Raw genomic sequence first — 18,790 nt, forward strand, 5'->3', positions numbered from 1 at the left:
CTTTGAACTCAGTTACCGAGCTCCGTGGAGGAGACAAGTTCCCGCCGCCGGTCGCCGGCCGGGGCGCGGCGCGGGGCTCGCCCACCGTCCCTGCAGCCGCGTGTGCCCGGCCGCCCTCCTCGCTTCCCTCGCGCACTTGGCCGGGGGGGAAATGCCAATGATCCGGATGTGACCGTGAGAAGAAAACGCGCGACTGGAGGAGGCCGAAGAGGATGGGGAAGAGCATTATTTGAGGAGGAGAATAAACCAGCCACTCCAACCCGTTCTGCAAATTAGTGCTATTACTTCTGGGCTCCATTTGCTTCGATTCTCTCGCCCCCCCCCCCCCCCCAATTAAGAAATCTTGACTTGAGGGCCAAGAGGCGGCCCCCGACCACGGGGGGACCCTTCTGGGTTGGAAGACCTTCTGGATGTAGCGTTGGTGGAACATCTAGACCCTCTCCGCTGGAAAAGCCACCATGAATTCGGTAGCTGGGAATAAAGAGAGGCTGGCGGTCTCCAGCAGGGGCAAGAAATACGGGGTAAGTTGTGACGGGTACAATGCGGAGGCGCGTTCCCGGCGCCCTCCTCGACCCGGGGGCCCCTTTCCCCGCGGCGGGCGGCTCCACGGGGCGGCCCCGGGCTCTCCCGCCGCCGCAGGGGCGCCTCCGCCGGGCGGGCTGGGCGTGCGTGCACGGAGGCGGGTCCGCCCGCGAGGACGCCCGCACGCTCGCCGGGCCCCCAGGATTTTCTCAGTCCCCGCGATCCTGGCGGTCCCCGCACCCCTAACTTTTGCAGCATTCGTGCACTTCCAGGCAGAGTTAAGCCGACCAGGGGGAGGGTGTGCACGAATTCTCTGCGGTTCCTCGCGATCATTTCCCCGGAGCCTGGAGCTCCTTCCATGTACCTTCAGGATCCGCAGGGCTGCACCCCAGATGAATAAAAAACCCAGATGCTCCCCCACCCTCAGCCCGCGGCATAGCGTCTTCCAGGATCTCGAACCGGGGCTTTTCCCGGGATGGGTGACTGTATGGGTTCCCCCTCGCAGGACCCGCGGGAAGCCCCCGAGCCAGCCCTCCCCTCCGGACCCGAGGAGGAGTGCGCCGGCGCCGGGGAAGCCGCGCAGGGGCACCCGAGCGGCGGGGACGGTGAGCGGGACAGACGGAGGCACCTTCCGCCGCAGGGCTCGGAGGGTCCGGGGCGCGCGGCCGTGGCGCTCGGCCGGGCCCTGGGGGCGCGGGGGCGCGGGCGCCCCACGGCCCCTGACTCTGCACGTCTACCCCGCAGGTGAACGAGGTCTGCTCGCCCACCAAGCCCGCGGCGCCCTTCTCCCCCGAGAGCTGGTACCGGAAAGCGTACGAGGAGTCGCGCGCCGGCAGCCGGCCCACCCCCGAGGGCGCGGGCTCGGCGCTCGGCTCGTCGGGGACCCCGTCCCCCGGCTCGGGCACCTCGTCCCCCGGCTCCTTCACGGGCTCCCCGGGCCCCGCCTCCCCGGGCATCGGCACCAGCTCGCCGGGCTCCCTGGGCGGCTCGCCGGGCTTCGGCACCGGCTCCCCGGGCTCCGGCAGCGGCGGCGGCTCCTCCCCCGGCTCGGACCGCGGCGTCTGGTGCGAGAACTGCAACGCCCGCCTGGTGGAGCTGAAGAGGCAGGCGCTGAAGCTGCTCCTCCCGGGGCCCTTCCCCGGCAAGGTGAGGCCACGCGGGGGCGGGCGGGGGCGGCTGGGCCCCCGGACCCCGGGGGCGGGGTGGGGGTGGGGGTGGCGGCGAGCGCGCGCCCCGGGGGCACGCAGCGGGGAGGTGCGCGGGGGCCTCTCCGCCCACTGGGTGTGCGCCGCGCTTTGGTGCGGCCGCGCTCCGCTCCGCTCGGGACAGCGAGCGCGTCGTGCTCCCCGCCCCCGGCCACCTGCCGTCGGCCCGGGAGCGGGGGGTGCTCCGTCCCCCGAGACCCAGCCCCTGCCGTGCGCCGGGGGACGCTGGGCACCCGCGCTGGGGGCCCCCTCCCTGCCTCGCGCGCGCACTGCTGGCCGGGCCTTCGACTCTCCTCCCCACCGCCCCGCGCTCCTTCTGCGAATACCCGTGGGACGAGGACAGGCGAGCTGATACTTAGGGGTGGCGTTTCCCTTCGCCTGTTCGGGGGCCTTCGTTCCCAGGATGACGGAAACAGAGACTCCGACTCGAGCGCCAGCATTTCCCCCCTAGCATTCCGCGTGTGTGGCTGAGGAGGGTTGGGGTGGGCGCGCCTGGGAGCGGGGCTGCCCCGAGGCCGGCTCCGGCGCCCCTCCCGCGCCCCGGGCACAGCGCGCAGCGGCCGCGGCGGCTCCTCCATGGCAACGCTGCCTCGGCGTGGTGTGTTCATGAGACCCCAGAGTGTAACACAATGCAATTGTGTTTGCACTGTTGGGCCCAAGTACTATCAAGTGATAATATTTACTCTTCCACTTCAAAGAGTTTTTATCAGTGGTTAGAGAGAAATATCCAGAAAACAGAGCGCATAGCTGTGGGGATTTCTGACACCGCTCAGTGGCATTTTCGGATTTATATTCCTGTGCCTTTTGAAATGAAATGCTGTGATTTTCAGTCGTGAAATTTAGCGGTAACTGCACCTGCTTGCCTCGTCTGCTTATCTAAATTCACACACGTCAATGTTTTCATATTGCAAGGGTTAAATTACACAAATACCCACAGAGGTTGTAAAATTTTACACCCAGAGAATTACCACCCAGAGAATTGGTTTTATGAATTCCGAATTTATCTCAAGAATAATTAACTTGTGGATTGTTGTCGGTATGCCATTTCTGCAGTTTGGTGATAAATCTGCCCCGGCTCTCCGAGAACAATCTCAGGGAATATAAAAGCTTATTTTATACTTGCATTCAGTATCCTCCAATTTAACACTGTTTCACTCACACATTTATTTACTCTTTTGATCGTTTATCAATAGTCTCTGATTTCCCACCACAGTCAGGGCACTGTGTTAGGCACAGCAATGAAATAACAGGTACCTACAGTCCTTGTCCACACGGAGCGTGTATTCTAACGGAGGATACAGACATTGACCGCAAAACGCACAATTCAGAATTTGCTCCCATGTGCCCTAAGTCCTACAGAGGAAGAGTGTGGGGTGCTGTGAGATGGAACAACCAGACTAGACCACCTGACAAATCTTGAAAAACCTTGGTTCTTCAAGGGGTCCAGAACGCATGGCACCATCTGCTAGGTGGTAATCCTAGTAAGTTGCAGCCTACCAAAACATTCTAGAACATTCTCAAGAGCCTGTTCTAGGAATAGCTTATTTGGGTTGCTGAGTGCTGCTATGTGCAAAGGTCAATCAAAATCTACTCTTTTCATACAAATAGAGGAAAGGAAGGAAGCCTAGAGGAAGAAGAAACAAATGTCCAAATTCAAATGCATCTATCCTATGTTGTGGACTCTGGTGACAAAATTGATTTTGGATTTTGTTGGAAGCACCAGGACCATCCATTCCCAGTGTTACAGGAGGCAGGTCAATATATTTGCCAATTGTATTTACATGATGAAATTAACGGGACCCTGGGGAACCCATCGTCGACAATGAAGCTCAGTGCTCTGCACCAGCTTACAGTGACCCAGGCATGTCTGTAGGAGAGTCACACAGGAATATCACACAGTGCCGCAGTTGCCTGGAGTTTTATATGGGATGTAGCATAAAAAAATGAAACATGACATTTGGTACAGGGACTGCACAAGACTTAGCCAGAAACAACAATACCTGGATTGCCTCATTGTTAGTCATGAGGTAGGGGGCCTCAGTTTTAACTACAAATCTTCTGCGTATCTCTGGGAATAATAATAATAATAATAATAATAATAATAATAATTAATAAAAGTTCAGCCTTTTCTTTATTTTTAAAGCACCAGTACCCTCAGTTGAGGTACAATTTCCATTCCAGTTTTCAAGCCTGCTATATTTTAAGGCAACAAATGCTGTGTTCTCTTGAGCATGATGGATGGAGGCCCGTGGATGGATGGAGGCCCATGAAGAAGGCCTGCCTTCTTCCCAGGGCTGGATTTATGAGCAAACTGTGAACCTCTGTAGGCTCTCAGGCACCAAAAGAGTTAAGTTTCATTAGCCTAAGAGATGTCATTGTGCCTCCAACATGCAATTTGCCCTGGAGAGTAAGAGTCTAGAAGATAAAGGCATGTTTTTGAGGGATAATTAGCAAAAACGATCATTGTAATTCACTTATGACGCTTAATTGTATTTGGGGAATATTTTCTTAAACAGAATATTAAACTCTACTAGGTGGTATTAAAAGTCTCCTAGGTGGACATTTAGAAGTCAGAGGCAGAATAGCACATTCAAGAATCTTACTGTTTTAGGCTGGATTTGGTTTTAGTTCTTTCTCCACCACTAATTTATTTAGTGACATTGAGTAAATCAGCTTTTGTCCATATTTATGACTTTCTTTGGAGAAAGATATGGGGGTTGACGATTATTAATTAGCCCAGATACTGTTGGATTTATGTTTTATGTAGTTACAGGTTTTTTTTTTTTTTTTTTTATGAAAGATTATCCACTTTCAGTTTCTCATTTCATCAGTACATTTTCCAAATGTACAGCCATAGGAGTTCTCACTCTGCACTCATGGGTAGATAGCAAGCCCCCTTGAATCCTCCCGGTTTTATCTCGGGGACAGTTGGTTAAGGGGGGAGCTGAAGTTCTGGCGAGCCCACTGAGGGCGTCTGGCCCATCCCAGCATTTAGACAGTGGCTCTGATGGCCTGAGGAGTGACCACCCTATTCTGAGCATTCCTGGGAGTCCCGTGTCCCAGGAGAATAAGGCATCAGGGCAGAAGGCAACAGGACTTGGAGGTTTCTAGCTCAGGTAACTAACTCTGTGGGTAGGGATGGTGTTAACTGAGGCAGGAGACAAGAGGAGATCCGGATTTGGGAGTTTCCCAGAGAGAAGGCTGATAATGGGTTTGGTTTCCCATGCACTGAGTGTGAGGTTTCTGGAGAGAGGCAGATTTAGGAATACAAAAGACTCTGGGGTGTAGAAATGGCAACTGTGAGCTCACGCAACTGTTGACGATGCTCTGGATTTGTCCCTTCAAATAACAACTTACCTGGGTGCGTAAAGATCTGTGCCTGGTGGCGGATTGTAAAACATTTGGATTGACTTTTATTACCTCAGTCAGTAAAAAGGTACTTACTGGGTTTATATCATGTCTTTTTCTAGGGCTGGTAAGTAGAAGGGGTCAGATGAAAGAATGTGGATTTGTGAAGTGTGGGGATTTGCAGTAAAAACAGTCCTTTTGCCCATTGTAGCGTTCCAGTGTGTAAATCTAAAACCATTTCATATCCACTGGCACGAGTGTCTTTCCCATTTTATGCACAATCAAGGCACCAAGCAGAAATAAGGGCCAAGGAATGAATCTCCCACCTTTGAGCAATCCTAGATCATTCTGGTAACTGAGACACAACTTTTGAATTGACAGTGGGAACTCTAGGAAACATCAGCCCCAAAGAATTCCCTGGAGCAAGCAGAAATGTTTCGGGTTGGCAAAAGGGTATCAGGCATCTGTTCGTTTCCATATCAATAAAAGAAAATCTTTTTTGTAAAAAAAAAAAAATGTTCACAACAACATTCCTATCTGATTTTCTCTCAGTCAAGTATTCTGGGACCATTTATGCCCCAGAAATATCAGGAAGATTAGCCAGACATACTGAGAGGGTGGCCAGGAATTAGAGAGATGAAAGAAAGGAATGTGTCATAGGGGTTTAAAAACACCAAACGTAGACTCTAAATAGCCAGAGCCCAAGTAAGTCTAGACTTGGGGAATATATGTGTGTGTGTGTGTGTGTGTGTGTGTGTGTGTGTATGTGTGTGTCTGTGTGTGTATTTCTGTATTTTTCCCAGCTCCAAGACAGGTATGAAAAAATTACTCCATGTAGAGATTCCTCTAGAAGCCATGCATGGTATGATTCATTACAGATACAATACATGTTGCATTTTAAATACATACTAATTAAGAGAGAAGTTTACCAGGAATCTTTTTTTTTTAACCTGAAATCTTTTTTTTTTTTTTTTTAAGATTTTATTTATTTATTCATGATAGACACAGAGAGAGAGAGGCAGAGACACAGGCAGAGGGAGAAGCAGGCTTCATGCACCGGGAACCTGACGTGGGATTCGATCCTGGGTCTCCAGGATCGTGCCCTGGGCCAAAGGCAGGCGCCAAACCGCTGCGCCACCCAGGGATCCCTTAACCTGAAATCTTTTTAAGAGCACATGGCTATTTTCAGAAAACGTTATTTGAATCTTTCCCACTTCAGAAATATTTTCGATACAAAATCAGCTGATAGATAATATCAGTAATGAGAACACTTCTGAAACATTTTAGGGATTCTAAAAACATTCCCAGTAGAGCCACGTGAGTGGTAATCTCTTCCTTCGGGCTTAGCAAGCTCTGGGTAATGGCATTTCATTCCACCAGACTTTTAATTGTGAACCAACACGGTCAGTTTTTATAGTGACTTAATTCACTTTGTAAAAATCCCTGGGCTGTAGTAATGTCTTCCACACTCATCGCAGATAGGATTATTGCATTAGAAATGTGATTTTTAAATGACTGAGGCTAGTAATTTGTCAGCATTTGGAACGATTAAGTCAATAAAATTTAGGCAACATGAGTTGCTCTTTGGCATATCACAGATCGTGCCATTCATCAAGTAATCCTAATGGTGATGGTAATGATGATGATTATAAACGGCTAGCAAATTATTGGCCTGAGGATGTGCTAGGCACTGTACTCAGCCATGCCTCCTCCTCCCCGTACATCAGATCTCCTATAGCAAAGTAAAGATGAATCCAATTTCTTTACTCTGGAATTCAAGTGATTTATGTGGTTCAGGTCACAAAAAGGAAGCATGAGTAAAGATGCAAGGTACAGAGAAATCCAAGGGAGCTTCCCCGTCGAGTCCCTTGAGAGTCACTGTTAGGATAACTGGCTGAGTCGGAGACCCCCCCCCCCCCCTCGACCTTAGAGAGAGAGAGAGAGAGAGAGGGAGAGGAGAGTTACGATTGTTTTTCCTGGGCTCACAGACGGTAGCATCACTTTTCAGGGGGTGGTGGGAAAAATATATGGGGTTGTCAGGATTGTGAACTGAGTAATTTTCTTGGCTGGAATGTAATGCAGCGGGGAAAGGAACTTCCGCATATTTCTCTTCGCTCACTTGAGACTCTCTGTTGCCTGCCCTTTCTTGAAAACCCTGTCGGGGGCACCCTGCACTGGCCTCCTAGGGGGGAGAGTTCTTCAGGGGGATGTCTCAGCACCGCGGCCCAAGGGCTGCCAGACTTCAGCTCTGTTCTGCCCATGGCAGGTTGCTGGCTTCTTTCAGGGCTCATGGTCTGTTTTCAGGAGAATAAACTGATTTCCTTTTGACTCTCTTGAATCACGTGCTGACCATAACATCTTTTCTTTACCTCTTTTTTTTTTTTTTTAAACCTCCTCTGTGGTCTTATTGTGGCAAAGAAGCAAGGTTTCAGTGGGTTCCCGCTGATCTTTCATACTTAATGCGCCAGTCTGAAATCTTGTAGAGTGTATTTGTGTAGGTGCCAAAGGACAGGGAATAAACCTCTATTCCTAAATTACTTTAAGAATGTTTTATCAAGGGGCACCTGGGTGGCTAAGCCAGTTAAGCATCCAACCCCTGATCTTGGCTCAGGTCTTGATCTTGGGGTCCTGAGTTCAAGCCCCGTGTTGGGCTCCACGCTGGGTTTGGAACTTACTTTAAAAAAGTGCTTATCAAAATAGTGAATCATGGGCAGCCCCAGTGGCTCAGAGGTTTAGCGCCGCCTTCAGCCCAGGGCGTGATCCTGGGGGCCCAGGATCGAGTCCCACATTGGGCTCCCTGCATGGAGCCTGCTTCTCCCTCTGCCTGTGTCTCTGCCTCTCTCTCTCTCTCTCTCTCTCTCTCTCGTGAATAAATAAATAAAATCTTTTTTTTTAATAAATAAAATCTTTAAAAAAATAATAAATGAGCTCCAGAACCCATCTAAGGAAGTTGGATTTCAAGTTATGATTACAAAGGCTATCACTTTCAGGTTTCAAAGGAATTCGCTTATGTTTTCTTTGAGTATTTCTGTGGTTTCCTTTTAAATATTTAGAGGTCTGATCCACTGGGAAGTCACTTTGGTATATAATGAAAGGTACACATCGAGTTTATCATCTTCTAAATGTCTATCCAGTTGTCACCAGTTCAAACATTCATCATCCATATTCCCCCCACTGATCTGAGATACTATCATTATCATAAACCAACTTTTCAGGTGGACTTGGGTCTGTCGCTGTATCTTCTGCTATGTGCTGTGTATCTGTCTCTTCGTGTGCCAGTTCCATGCTATTTTACTTTATTTTATTTATATTTTTAGATTTTTATTTGCTTTAGAGAGAGAGAGTGTGTGTGTGCACATGGGGGAGGGAAGGAGGAGGGGGAGGGAGAGAGACTCTGAAGCAGACTCTGTGCTGAGTGGGGAACCTGAGTGGGGCTCGATCCCACCACCATGAAATCATGACCTGAGACAAAACCAAGTTGGATGCCCAACCAGCTGAGCCACACAGGCCCCCATGCTATTTTAAATACAGAATCTTTGTAATATGTTTTAATATTTGGTAGGGCTATCCCTCCCTCTCCCAAATAGTGTGTCTCCTTTCTGGGAGTTTCCTGGTTAGTCCTCCTTCTTTCCCACATGAACTTTAGAATCAACTTGCCTAATTCCAGAAAATAAGTCTTTTAATTGGGACCATGTTAAATTAATATATTAATCTGGGGGATATTTGCTGTCTTTATGATGTTGAATCTTTCCCAAGAACATGGAATATATTTTCTGTTTGAACAAGTCTACTTTTCAGCAAGTTTTAAGGCTTTTCTCCTATAGACTTTGTGCATTTCTTGTTAAATTTACTCTCATATCTTTTGTTGCTATTATAAATGAGCTCTTCACCTTAATCTTCTAACTGATAATTGTGCATAAGAAGGGTATTGATTTGTAAATTAACTTCATTTCCTACTTATTAAACTCTATGTGTTCATTAGTTTTAAAATCAGTACTCTTGGATTTTCAAAAGAAATTTTTTTAAAGATTTTTAAAAAAGATTTATTTATTTATTCATGACAGGCACAGAGAGAGAGAGAGAGAGAGAGAGGCAGAGACACAGGCAGAGGGAGAAGCAGGCTCCATGCAGGGAGCCTGACGTGGGACTCAGTCCCGAGTCTCCAGGATCACACCCTGGGCTGAAGGCAACACTAAACCGCTAGGCCGCCCGGGCTGCCCAAAGATTTTATTTATTTATTCATGAGAGACACAGAGAGAGGCAGAGACATAGGCAGAGGGAGAAGCAGGCTCCCTGAAGGGAGCCTGATGCGGAACTCGATCCTAGGACCCTGGAATCATGACCTGAACCAAAGGCCGACTCTCAACCACTGAGCCACCCAGGTGCCCCGGATTTTCAAGAGAATATATCTTATACAAGTAGATATATCATTACTCTCTTCCTTTGCTGTTTTTATTCCTTTAATGGTTTTCTCTGTTACATTGATTAATGCCCCGATACAGTGTTAAATGAATGTGATACAGTGGGCATGTGTATAGTTTTTCCCATTAAGTAAGATGTTGGTTTTTGGACTGAGATGTACATATAGTATTACAAATTGAGGAAGTATCCATCAATTCCTATTTTATTTAGTGTTTTTAATCAAGAATGAATGTTCTATTTTGCCAAATACTTTCTCAGTTGTTAGGGAGATGATCACATGATTTTTCTCCTTGGATCTGTTAGTACTGTTAATTATTATTATTGTTTTCCTAATAATGAACCATCCTTGCATTCCCATAATAAACTCTATTTGGTCAAAATGTATTTCTAAAATATGCTGCTGACTGGATTTGTTAATATTTATTGTCTTTGCTTTCATATTCCTATGCCCATTAAGCATTTTGGATTCCTGCTTATGTATCAATTACACTGCTCTCCCACATTATAACCAAGGTACCAAAACGATGAAAATTCCTGTCTGAGAGCAGCTCTCAGTCTGGTTGAGAGACAGGCAAGGAGCCAGAGTTAGAGAGCAGTATAGTAAGTGCTGGACCACAGGCCATGTGAGTTGGCAGGGAGCAGAGGGGAGGATAGAGCTGCCTTTGGCAGGTGGATGGGAGTCTGGCTCATTGAATGCAGGGCAGCACTGACATCCAGGCAGTTAGAAAGGCAGACACAAGGCACAAGGAGGTTATGCGTGCTCAGTCATACCCTTTGGGGGACTGCAGGGGTGCATTGTTACCATAGCACAGCATGTGCATAGGTGAGGAACATGCTGGAAAGGCAGCAGGGAGAGGATGAATGGCCTTGCAGCTGAAGAGTCTGATTTTACCCTATAAGCCTTGGGTGACTGTTGATGGACATTTGGGAAGAGAATGAGGTGACCAGATATCTATTTATGAAAGGTTACTCTGACAATGAGGGAAGATAGGCTGAGGGCAGCATTGGGGAGCCCACAAGTGGCTGAGGGCAGCATCGGGGAGCCCACAAGGAGGCCCCTCGCCATGGCCTGGGTGATGGAGGATGCTAAGACGGTGGCAGTGGCAATGGAGAGGCAGCTTGGACCACATAGATGTTGTACATAGAAAACCCACAGGGGCTGGAATTCATGGGAATATGGGGTAGAGGGAGAGGAGGAAGATTAGGGCTCTCCCTGATTTCTGGCCGGGACAAGGGTGAGGAGCTGCTGCCATTAATTGAGATGGAGGGTACAGGAGCAGATAGGGTTTTTGTTATTGTGGGTCTGATTTACGAGGAAGGTTGTGGATAGTAAAATTGGTTTGGGCTCTGTAGAGCTTGAAGCAGAATGTTCTAGGGGGTCCCAATGGGATTCTGAGCTGGAGACATGGGTCTTCAAGATGTTGGTGGTGAGTGTGGTGGCATCCCCAGAGGGTGAGCTCTCCCCAGATGGTGAGGCTGTGCGTGGCAAGAGAGCATGGAGCTGTGGGACTCAGGGACATTGAAGGCATGGGCACTCTGAGGAACCAGAAGAGAAGTCAGGGAGAAGCCAGAAGAAGGGGAAGAAAATCAGAGACAGTAGAGTCATGGGATGAGAGAGAAGCAAGCTTCAGAGGGAAACATCTGGTTCCCAGATACCTTGGAGAGATCAAGGAGGTGATGATGGAGGTTTCCCTGATTCAGTGAATGGGAGGTGGCTGGGGATCTCTGTTAGAAGAGTGTCTGGTGCCCCGAGAAAGGTGGGCAGTGACAGCATGTCCAGGAGTGGGTAGAGAGGCAGCACTTGAGTTGTTGACGGCACTAAGAGGGTAAGAGATCCATTTTTGAGGCGCTTATGACCTTAAAAAGGAAGACCTGGGGTCCACAAACCTAGGTGCCAAATTGGGTTACATCACTAAGTGTGTGACCTTGGGCACAGTCTGTCTGAACCTGGTCCTGTGACCTTGGGCGCAGCCTGTCTGAACTCCTCCTTGCACTGGTGGCAGTGGTAGGAGGGTCAGTGAAACCTGCCAGGTAATGTCCAACCTTCACTTTCTGTCTATTCCAGTGGCTTTCCCTGGGAAGGTAAATTTTATGAAAGCTCCCTCCCTCTCCCCTTCTTCCCTCCCTCTTCGTCCCTCCCTCCCTCCCTCCCTCCCTCCCTCCCTCCCTCCCTCCCTCCCTCATCCATCCCTCCCTCCCTCCCTCCCTCCCTCATCAGTGGTCTCACAGCAAAACGCAAAAGCAGCAGAGAAAACGGAGCCAGTGAACTCCTCTCCTTTTCCATTTCTTCGCCTTCCAGCAAATAAAGCGCTTATTTATTCCTTTATAGGGTGACTCCACAGAAAATTTGTGAGAGCTCAGTTGACAAAAATAGCCACTCCTTTCAGTTGCGATACCATGAATATGGAGTGAGATTCCTTGTCACAGATGGAAATCCCTTCGTCAAGCCCTGCCCCCTCCGAGACCCTCCAGGGAGCTTGGCAGACGCTGTGTTTCCCATTCCCACTCCTGAGCAGGGAGAGCAGATTTCCCCCAGTGAGGGCATGGGCGATGCTGCAGATCTGGGCAACACCAGGAATCTGGCTTATCTGCCTTCCCATCCAGTTTTATCTTTCGCAGACAGTTTTCTTTGCAGTTATGCTTTGCTGATCCTATCGCATCGATGCCGCCCAGACCTTGCGGAGAAGTCTGGAAATAGAGACCCCTCCCCCACTGAGCGGGTATTTCCTGCCCACGTTTCAGCTCTCAGAGCGTTCTTGGAAACTCTTACCCAGAAAGGGTCGATATTCCTGTGCTGCTGTGTGTGGGTTAACATATCAGAAGGCTCTGGGGTAGACTGAATTCTTTTGATAAGCAGAACTATATCTAAATATATCTTAAGTGTTACAGGCCATGTTGGGCAGGGGGAGGCTATTTTGACTCATCGTTTCTGCTTAATGGAGTTTAAGCTCGATACTGTCGCCAGCCACAAAAAGTTCTTGGAAAAAGGTTTGTTAGCTCTCCACTCACGGCATGGTTTTAAAATCTTTGCTAGTTCTTATGCACAAAATGTCTTTATTTTCATTTTTATTTTTTTAAAGATTTTATTTATTTCTTAGAGAAAGCACACAAGTGGGGCGCAGGGGCAGAGGGAGAGGGAGAAGCAGATTCTCCCCCAGCTGAGCAGGGAGCTGCATGTGGGGCTCTATCCCAGGACTCTAGCATCACGACCTGAGCTGGAGGCAGGTGCTTTACCGACTGAGCCACCCAGGCGCCCCCAAATATCTTTATTTTTAAAGAATGAACTGCAAATAAGTTAAAATCTCTTTTGCCCCATGAGTGGTGACAAATATAAGCTTTTGATGCTTCTTTATCTAAGCTGAGTGATATCTGAGATTTATAATTGCGAATTCAGGATTTTTTTTCTTGGAACTTAAAGAGCTTGAGATTTGTCTGTGGTGTGATTCCATTTTTTAATTAGCAGTGATGAGCAGCCACACTTCCCCGTGAAACACTACTGTCTTATTTATAGTGGTTGCTTTCTTTGGAGTTGGAATAGCTGCTTCCCTGCGTCCTGCTCCATCTAAATGGTGGTTTCATGCAGCAATAGGAGACTTACTTATTAACCGAGTAACAAACCAAGAACAACCCAAAGCTGTTGAGCTCTCTAACCAACTGGTTATACAGAAAATAAACAGCCGATCAGGCAAACAGCTGGCAACCGCCACTGTTGTTGTTGTTGTTGTTGTTGTTTTTTTAAAGATTTTATTTATTCATGAGAGACACACAGAGAGAGGCAGAGACACAGGCAGAGGGAGAAGCAGGCTCCCTGCAGGGAACCCAGTGTGGGACTCGATCCTGGGACCCTGGGATCATAACCTGAGCTAAAGGCAGACGCTCAACCACTGAGCCACCCCAGACATCCCCAATCCCAGATGTTTAGTAGAGAATGGACTATCCTTAGATGAGGAGACAAGAGTTTGCCATCTTGCCCTCAGCACTAATTAGCACTGGGATCTTGGGCAAGCCTGCTAGCCAGCTTGCACTTCATTCCTCTTTTGTAAACCAGGAGAGTGGGAATCGGTGGTCTCTGCAAGTCTCTGAAGTCGGAGAGGAGCCCCAAGACTATGGTACCCAGGCCTTGCTCCCTAGTTCCAAAGGGATCTTCATAAGGCCTCACATGGGTTTCTGGCTACACCTGGAGCCTGAAGCTGTTCCTAGGGTTGCCATGTTTGTGGGACTCCCCGCGCCCCCCTGCAACCAGCCAGGCCTGTCCTCCTGGATTGCCCATCCAAACAGAGGTACTGCCAGCACTGTCATCCCTGATGTGTCTGCATTGGAATTTGGATTGTAAACTGATGGACAGGATCCTTCCTGTTTCTTAATAAAGCAGTTTACTGTCTTCTTTGTTTGTACACAGAAATAAACTCGGGCAGACAAAAGGACAATCGATTTTATAAGAGCAAGTTGGTAAGGAATGTCTGAGAAAAAATAGTACCTTAGTTATAAAGATGGCTTATAGTTAGTTTTACATGAAATAAAACCCTGTCATACTGATTAGGATTTATTTTAGTTTATTTTTTTAAAAAGATTTATTTATGGGAAAGAGAGAGAGAGAGGAATGGCAGAGGTAGAAGCAGACTTCCCATTGAACAGGGAGGGACACCACCCCCTCCCCACATCCACGGGTTTGATCCCAGGACCCTGAGATCCTGACCTGAACTGAAGGCAGACTCTTAACCAACTGAGTCACCCAGGCACCCCCTGGTCAGGATTTAGAAATAATTTGCGGGGAGTTCATCCAGGGTAGCAGTCCAGGAACACCAAAACTCCAGACATTTTATTTGTCTTTCTTTAAAAAAATTCTACACCTAGATTTTTTTCTAATACTTTTCTTCTCCCTTTTGTTCCCCTTCTTCCCTCTGCTCCTATGAATACAGTTGTTTAGACCAATATTTACATACTCTATGCCCGTGACTTGGGCATAATCTCCTGTAGTTTTGGAGGGTGGTCTGTGAGGAGCTGGCAGGTGGTGGCCAACTGCCAGGTTGGCAAGGTCTGCTCGTTTATTATCCATCATATTTTCTTCTCTGACAAGTAACCTAGCTTGTCTTTTACCTGTCTGCGTCCTGTGAAATGTTCTGCTCACTCTTATTTCAACGATAATAATTTGTATTTGCATTGTGATTTAAACATAACTCAGGGAGCCCGGATATTAAAAGTAGAACTTCAGGAGTGTTGGAGTGGTTCAGGCGGTGAAGCATCTGCCTTCAGCTCAGGTCATGATCTCAGGGTCCTGGGATCCAGCCCCGCATAGGGCTCCCTGCTTAGCAGGCAGTCTGCTTCTTTCTCACCCTCCTTCTGTGCTCTCTCTTTCTCTCTCTCCCTCAAATAAATAAAATCTTAAAAAAAAAAAATAGAACTTCATCTGGCCTTGAGCAGCACTAGGATTCTGGTGCCCGTACCCAAGTACCACTTTCCATTGGCATTCTTGCACTCAGTTCTCTGCACCCCTTCCAGGGGAGGCTCACTATACACGCTACAGCCAAGAGTGCCCCACCCAGCACTGCATGCCCTCCACGTATTTTCGTTGATTGTGGTCCCAGGTATCGGAGTCTTCGTTGCTCCTGTAGTCCTTTCCCCCTAAATTTGCTCAGGTAACTCTTGGTAGAATTTCTAAGAAGTCTTTCTAACCAGCTGGGCTGTGCGTGTATGTGTGCACGCACATGTGTGTGCATGTGTGTGTGCACATCTTGCAGGAGCCCTGGAAGAAATGCACAAGCTGGAACACTGTAGACATCCTAGCTCAGGTTTCAGGCATGTTTACCCCTGAGCTTTTATTGGAGGTCAAGGCAGCTAATAAAACAGGCCGTGCAATTAAAGGGCATTGAGCAGAGCAGGATGGCTAACTGTCTCGGCAGCCTGCAAGCACAGGAAGGGCTGACAGCGGCCAGTCGCTTAATGATGGCTTTACAAGTATTTTTGCAGCCAGGGTGGCAAATGTAGTACAAAGGCATGGTTTTCATATGCCTAATCAAGTTCTCTGCTTCCTGTGTGAAGGAAGTTGCTGGTTGTGGGCTTTTTCTGTGGTGGTGGTTTGTGCTAATTTACTTTTTAAAATGGAGTGTTTCTTGTTAGTAGTGATTCTCCCTAACAGCCCTTTATGGTGGTCAGGAGGAGATAACAGTGACATAGAGCTTTCAGGGGTTGCTGGGGGTCACCCGGAAAACCTCTGGCTCCCAGTGCTCCATCAGGCTCTAGTAAGATTTATTTAGGCAGTTGTTTTGCCTGTGTGGATCTCCCTGGAGCAAGGTCATCATATTAGGAACTTATGCTTTACTTAGTATCTGTGTACCCACTAGACAGTAATTTTTTTTTGTCTGTGAATTCTCTAAGGATTTCTAGCCTTTCAGGGAAAAAATCTCCCCCATTCCCCTTTCATATAGTAGAAACCTCATGGGAGATGAGGGGAGAGACTGATGGAGGAGGGGATGCTGGCAGGGTATGGCGAGGGGGGCGTGATGCCTGCCCACTGACGTGGCCTCTTGTTCTAGAAGAGTGAAATCCACAGGGATGAAATGTGAATGCAGCTCCCTTGCCCGGGTGGCTCCTGGTCTAGGTGTTTCTGGATTGACTAGTTTGGAGATCCTTGAATTTCTTTTTAGTTGATAAGACCTTGGTTTTTGCTCCATTTAATATGGTTGTGTTCAGTTCTGGTCTGGAGAATAACGGAATTTGGGGGTACCTGCTGGATGCTCAGAATGGTCCCAGGTATTCCAGGGAGGAAGTGTATCTTCACTGGTCAGAACTCAACCGAGAGGGCAAGCTCCAGGCCAGGCACCCAGACACCAGGCCCTCAGATTTAATTTCTTCCTTCATCTGATGGTTGATCTGTAGGGTTGATACAGCACTGCCTCCTCTATCTGGTGAGGTGGTGACACCGGATCACATCCAGGCTGGAGGACGGTCTTCAGTAATAAAGGAACCCCCCCCCCCCCCAACCTTAAAGGCTGGGAACTGTCACAGTTTGAAGTGAAAGGAAAAATGCACTGGGCTGCTTTCAAATCCTTCGGGGCAGAGTAGCAAGGAAGTGAGCTGTTTTTTTTCCCAAGACGTGACTGGGTCCCGCTGGTTCTGAAAAGAAACAGAGTAGTGTTCACTGCTCTATTTTAGAGCACGCGTCAAGTATCTTTTTAGAAGGATCATGAACTTTCCAAACTTTCTTTATAATCCTTACACAGGGCAAAATTCAATATAATATGTTGATTTACATGAACATCATAAAATTTTAATGTTATACATCACCTCCACTCCTGGAGACCTCAGAATATCCTTTTGAGTCATTAGCATGTTATAATCCTAGAACTATAGCATGGAAGGAACTTTAGAGGTTATGTAACATTGCGTTACTTTTGCTATTTTTTAAAGATTTATTTATTTTTTAGAGAGACGGAGAGAGAGAGTCAAAAGCTGACTCCCTGCTGAGTGCAGAGCCTGATGTGGGGCTCAATCCCACAACCCTGAGATCAGGACCTGAGCTGAACCCAAGAGTTGGATGCTCAACCCGCTGCACCATGAGGCACCCCTGGGTTATTACTTTTGCAATTAAGAGCATGGTTCCTGCAGCCAGACTGATGGAGTATGAATCTTGGCTCTGTCATTTGCCACCTCTGTGGACTTAGAGAGGGACTTGCCACCTTCTGCCTCAATTTCCTTACTTGTATAATGGCATTAACAGGAGTAACTGCTTCATAGGTGTATTTTGCCTGGCACATGTTCATAAAATATTAGCATCCAAACTGCCATTTTATAGAAGAGAAAAATAAAACTCACCTCTCTAGATGGTTCGTTCTTTTTTCTTTTCTTTCTTTTCTTTTCTTTTCTTTTCTTTTCTTTTCTTTTCTTTTCTTTTCTTTTCTTTTCTTTTCTTTCTTTTCTTTTCTTTTCTTCTTTTCTTTTCTTTTCTCTTTTCTTCTTTCTCCTTCCTTCAGAGGGAGAAGCAGGCTCCTTGTGGGGAACCCGGTGTGGGACTCAATCCCAGGACCCCGGGATCACGACCTGAGCCAAAGGCAGACGCTCAAGCACTGAGTCACCCCGGTGCACCTAGACATGACCTCCTGACCCCAGGATTCATTCCACGCAATTAACATCCAGTATATTTATTTTCTAATTCTCTCATGCTCTGTGTCTGTCCATCTTGGCTAATCTGCTTGGCCAATATTTTTTGGCTGTTACTGTATAGCTGTGTGGTCACCAGACTCGGTGCTGGGATAGAAAGGTGGTTAAGAGGCAGCCCTGCTGCCCTTGAGCCTCCCAGCCTGGGGTGTGGGCAGGTGCTGACTCCTGCAAGGGATGGCTCTGCTGGCTGCCTATGGATGGGTTCCAGAAGAGGTGATTGAAGCTGATCAGTGAGTAGGAACAGGTGGGCGAAGGCTGCAGAAGGCAAGGCATTCCAGGAATATCATGAACAGAGATTACACAGTATTGCCAGACATAAAGTGTCCAAAAAGAGGAGTCACCACATTGCCCTTACAAGAAGTTAAATGACAAGGGATGCTTTATATACCAGTTTTAACAAATGATGATACTACATCAAACATCAGGTTAGCAGTGCAACACCCACATTCATGACATCATTATTCATCAGACCCAAGAGGTGGGAGCAACCCAAATGTCCATCAGCAGATGGGTGGATAGACAAAATGTGGTATAGATACCATGGAAGGAAATAGGTAAAATACATATATATATATGAATATATATAATATTTTCTTAATATATTAAAAGGAAGATTGGGACACCTGCTATCACATGGATGAGCCTTGGGGAAATTATGCTGAGTGAAATAAACCAATCACCAAAGGGACAGATACTGTGTGACTCTACTTACAGATGATGCTGAGTTCTCAAATTAATGGAGACAGAATGGTGTGGAATGATGGTTGTGGGGGGTGTCTGGGGGGAGGGGGCTGGAGACTTGACACTTAATGATAAGGAGTTTTAGTCTGGGAAAATGAAAAAGAGTTCTAGAGATGAATGGCGGTGATGATTGCATGAACATGGGATGTACCTAATGCCACTGAACTGTGCACTTAAAAATGGTTAAAATTTTATGTCATGTAGACTTTACCCCCCACCCCCTGCCCCCTCACCCATGTGCCAAACATGGCAGTACAAAATGTGTCACAGGATAGTGATCTAAGGTAAGAGACATCCTGGCAGATTGCCTGGGCAGGGAAGCTTTCCTCCAGTAGTGGCTCGTTAAGGGTGACCATGACCACGTTTGTTGATCTAACCACCACCTGCCTCTAAGC

General features: G+C 47.8%; 1 protein-coding gene across 1 annotated transcript in view; it reads left to right on the top strand.

The window, feature by feature from the left end:
* The first annotated feature begins 325 nt into the window (after positions 1 to 325).
* Positions 326 to 18,790, top strand: part of KIF26B (kinesin family member 26B) — a 444,073-nt gene continuing 425,608 nt past the window's right edge. The window contains exons 1-2 of the mRNA XM_038542770.1: positions 326 to 521; positions 1,267 to 1,668. Of these exons, the coding sequence (XP_038398698.1) occupies positions 459 to 521; positions 1,267 to 1,668 (465 nt within the window). The 5' untranslated portion in view covers positions 326 to 458. The remainder of the gene's footprint in view (positions 522 to 1,266; positions 1,669 to 18,790) is intronic.

Source organism: Canis lupus, chromosome 7 (assembly GCF_011100685.1).
Source record: "Canis lupus familiaris isolate Mischka breed German Shepherd chromosome 7, alternate assembly UU_Cfam_GSD_1.0, whole genome shotgun sequence".
Taxonomy (NCBI): domain Eukaryota; kingdom Metazoa; phylum Chordata; class Mammalia; order Carnivora; family Canidae; genus Canis; species Canis lupus.